The 2,862-nt window shown below is 70.1% G+C and overlaps 1 protein-coding gene across 3 annotated transcripts in view; it reads right to left on the bottom strand.

Annotated features, from left to right (window-relative positions):
* The window catches only part of AATK (apoptosis associated tyrosine kinase), an 18,804-nt gene that overhangs the window by 13,218 nt on the left and 2,724 nt on the right, over positions 1-2,862 (bottom strand). For all 3 annotated transcript variants that reach the window (XM_019542287.1, XM_019542286.1, XM_019542285.1), the window contains exons 5-7: positions 2,499-2,586; positions 1,883-2,016; positions 593-677 (exon numbers count right to left, since the gene is read on the bottom strand). In XM_019542287.1, the coding sequence (XP_019397832.1) occupies positions 593-677; positions 1,883-2,016; positions 2,499-2,586 (307 nt within the window). The remainder of the gene's footprint in view (positions 1-592; positions 678-1,882; positions 2,017-2,498; positions 2,587-2,862) is intronic.

Below are 2,862 nucleotides of genomic sequence, written 5' to 3' on the forward strand. Positions count from 1 at the left end.
CAGCCTTCTTTACTCCCCTCTCCATCCCCTCCCAGCCATGCACCCCCCAGGCCTGCAGCAGCCCCACCGGGGGCAGGCAGAAGCAGCTGGTGCAGGGACTCACCTCCAGGAGAAGTCCAGGCTGCTGCAAAGCCCAGGGAGGGGAAGGAGCTGGGGGCAGGGATCTGCCCCTCACACCCTGCCCTGGAAGGCGCCTACAGCCCCCTCGGGGAAGGGGGCCAGCCCCAGCCGGGCGCTGCCTGGAAGGGGCAGGGGGCTGCCAGCTGCACGGGGGGCGCTCCTCTGGCTCACGCCACGAGCATCTGCCCTGCCCAGACGGCGCGTGGGAACCCCGTACCCAGGCTGCAACCGCCCGGGAGGAGCAGAGGAAGCTGCGGTGACGGCCCCTTCCTGAGCCACAGGCTGCCGGCAGCAGGGAAACTGAGCACGGACCCTGGGGCTCCATCCCCCTGGGCGTGGTGCGGTTTCGGGAAGGCGAGACGGGCGTGCGTGCAGGGAGCTCGGCCGGGCTCTCTTGCCCGCCGTGCGCTGGGTGGCCAGACCGACCCCTGCGGCTGCGCCCCCACCACCCCCGCACCCAAACCAGACTTACTTTGTACTTGCAGTGCGAGAGGCCGTAGTCCCCGATCTTGACGGTCAGGTCGGCAGTGAGTAAGCAGTTCCGCAAAGCCAAGTCACTGGGCAGAGGAAGGCACGGCGGAGGTTACGCAACACCCGGCGGGCCCGCGGTGCCCCATCGGGGTGCCACCGCGGGCAGCAGCCGGCCAGGACGGAGAGGCCTGACCGGAGCTTGCTGCAAAGGCGCAGGGGCAGGGGCCAGCCTTGGCATGGCACGGCTTGGTGTCACGTGCTGGGGAGAGCTGGGCAGCTCGGCGGCTAACAGGAGGGGCTCCGGGTGCCTCAGCCCTCGTCCACCCGTGCCCATCACAGACGGCGCTGTGCTGGAAGGAGGCTGCTGAGCCGTACCCCTAGCAGACACGCGAGATGCAGGCCAGGCCCTCCAGCGAGGCCGTGCATCCCGGCAAGGCACGGGCTTTGCAACGGGCTCCCAGCCCTGACCGGATGTGCCCCCTCACGGGGCTCCCCAGCTGCCTCTGGGCGAGGCCGGGGGATCTCGGCTCCAGCTCTCACGCCGTATACTCACCACTGCCAGTTAGCAGGCTGGGGGAGGGCACTGAGCTGCCCCTCTGCCAGGGCAAAGCCTGGGGCAAGGGGCCGAGGCCAGCAGAAACGGGTGCATCTGCCCGGGTGGGTACCAAAGCCACCGGACAGTGGGGCCCGAGCCTGGCAGCGCCCCCCCCCCCCGTGCATGGTGACAGCAGGGGCGTGTGCATGCTGGTGCCCGCTGGGCTCGGCCCCGGGCAGGGGGCACAGGCTGCCGCGGAGAGGCAGACCCCGGTGGAGGGCGGCGGCAGGCAAGGAGGGTCCGGCGGCCCCAGGCGGCAGCGCTCGCCCTCCTCAACAAAATCACTGATGCTGGAGTCTCTGTGCGCAACTCGCTCAGCACCAGGATATTGTTGGGGAGGTGGGAGCAAGTGGCGGCAGCAGCTCGAGGAGAACCCGGGCGTCCCGGGAGAGCCGGGCACCGGGCAGCAAACACCCCTGCCCGGCCAAGCCAAACCGGGCAGCTCGCGTGGGACGCAGCCCTGGCCCCTCCCCGAGATGCCCGGGCTAGGAGCAGGCAGACGCCCCTCTCCCCGCCCGCCCCCAGACCGCCTGAGAGGTCAGCCACAATGCTCCACCCAGGGTGCTGGGGGCTTGTATGGGTGTCTGCTGGGTGCCGGTGGGGGAGTTTGCAGCGAGCTGCAGGAAGCCCCGGTGCCCTGCTCCTGCTCCTGCCACTTGTCTGTCCCAGCTGTCCCCTCCCCGGGGGGGGGCTTACCTGTGCACGTAGTGGTTCTTGTGCAGGTGCAAGATGCCACAGGCCACTTCACAGGCCATCCTCTGCAGGGTGAGGGGGTCGGGCGTCATGGAGTCGGCCCCCCGGCAGCTCCGCAGGTAGCCCTTCAGGTCACCCTGCCATGGTAGACATCCCCCCACTCAGCCATGGGTGCCTGGTGCACGCGGGGGGCTCTGCCCCCACAAAGTGAGGACAACCCGCCACCAAGAACCAGCCTAGGGAGAGAGGGGTCAGCCCCGGAGGTGTGGGGGCCGCGAGTGGGGGCTCCCCTTCCCCAGGGACCTGCCCAGCGCTGCATCAGCCGCATCGAGCAGGGGGCTCCCGTCTCTCTTTCACCCCAGCGACACCCCGGGCTCCGTGCCGGCTTCGGAGAGCCACCGTGGCTCTCAGCAGCACGGGTGGCTTCCTCGTCCCAGCCAAGCCCCGCAACTTGCTCAACCCGAGGAGAGCAGAGCCCCCCCGGGACGTCAGCAAGGGGCTTTGGGGCTGCCCAGTGCTGAATCAGGGCCCGAAATGACCCCCAGTGGGGATGTGGCCGGCTGCCGGGACCCCTCCCCAGACCCGTGCACCCCGGGGCGTCGGGGGCGCGCGGACTCACCAGCGGGCAGAACTCCATGACCAGCAGGTAGGGGGTCACCTCGGCGCACTGGGCCAGGCACTGCAGCAGGTTGGTGTGCTGGAGAGCCCTGCGCAGGGGACACGCGCCGCCGGAGCGGATGAGACCCGGCAGGAGCGAGGGGCACCCGTGGGAGCCCGGGGCTGCGATGTGGACCGCTGAGAAAGAGCAACCCCCTCCGCACCCGCCACCCTGTCCTCCCCTTTGCCCGCGTCGGTGCAGGCCGGTGGGGACAGGGGTGCCTGTAACATGTCCCCGGAGGCAGGCAGGGAACAAGCCGGGGTACCAAGCCGTGCCAGCCGGGCCTGGCCACAATGAGCCCTTTATCTGCCGTTCTGCAGACAAT

Source organism: Crocodylus porosus, unplaced genomic scaffold, assembly GCF_001723895.1.
Source record: "Crocodylus porosus isolate Cpor-Errol unplaced genomic scaffold, CroPor_comp1, whole genome shotgun sequence".
Classification (NCBI taxonomy): domain Eukaryota; kingdom Metazoa; phylum Chordata; order Crocodylia; family Crocodylidae; genus Crocodylus; species Crocodylus porosus.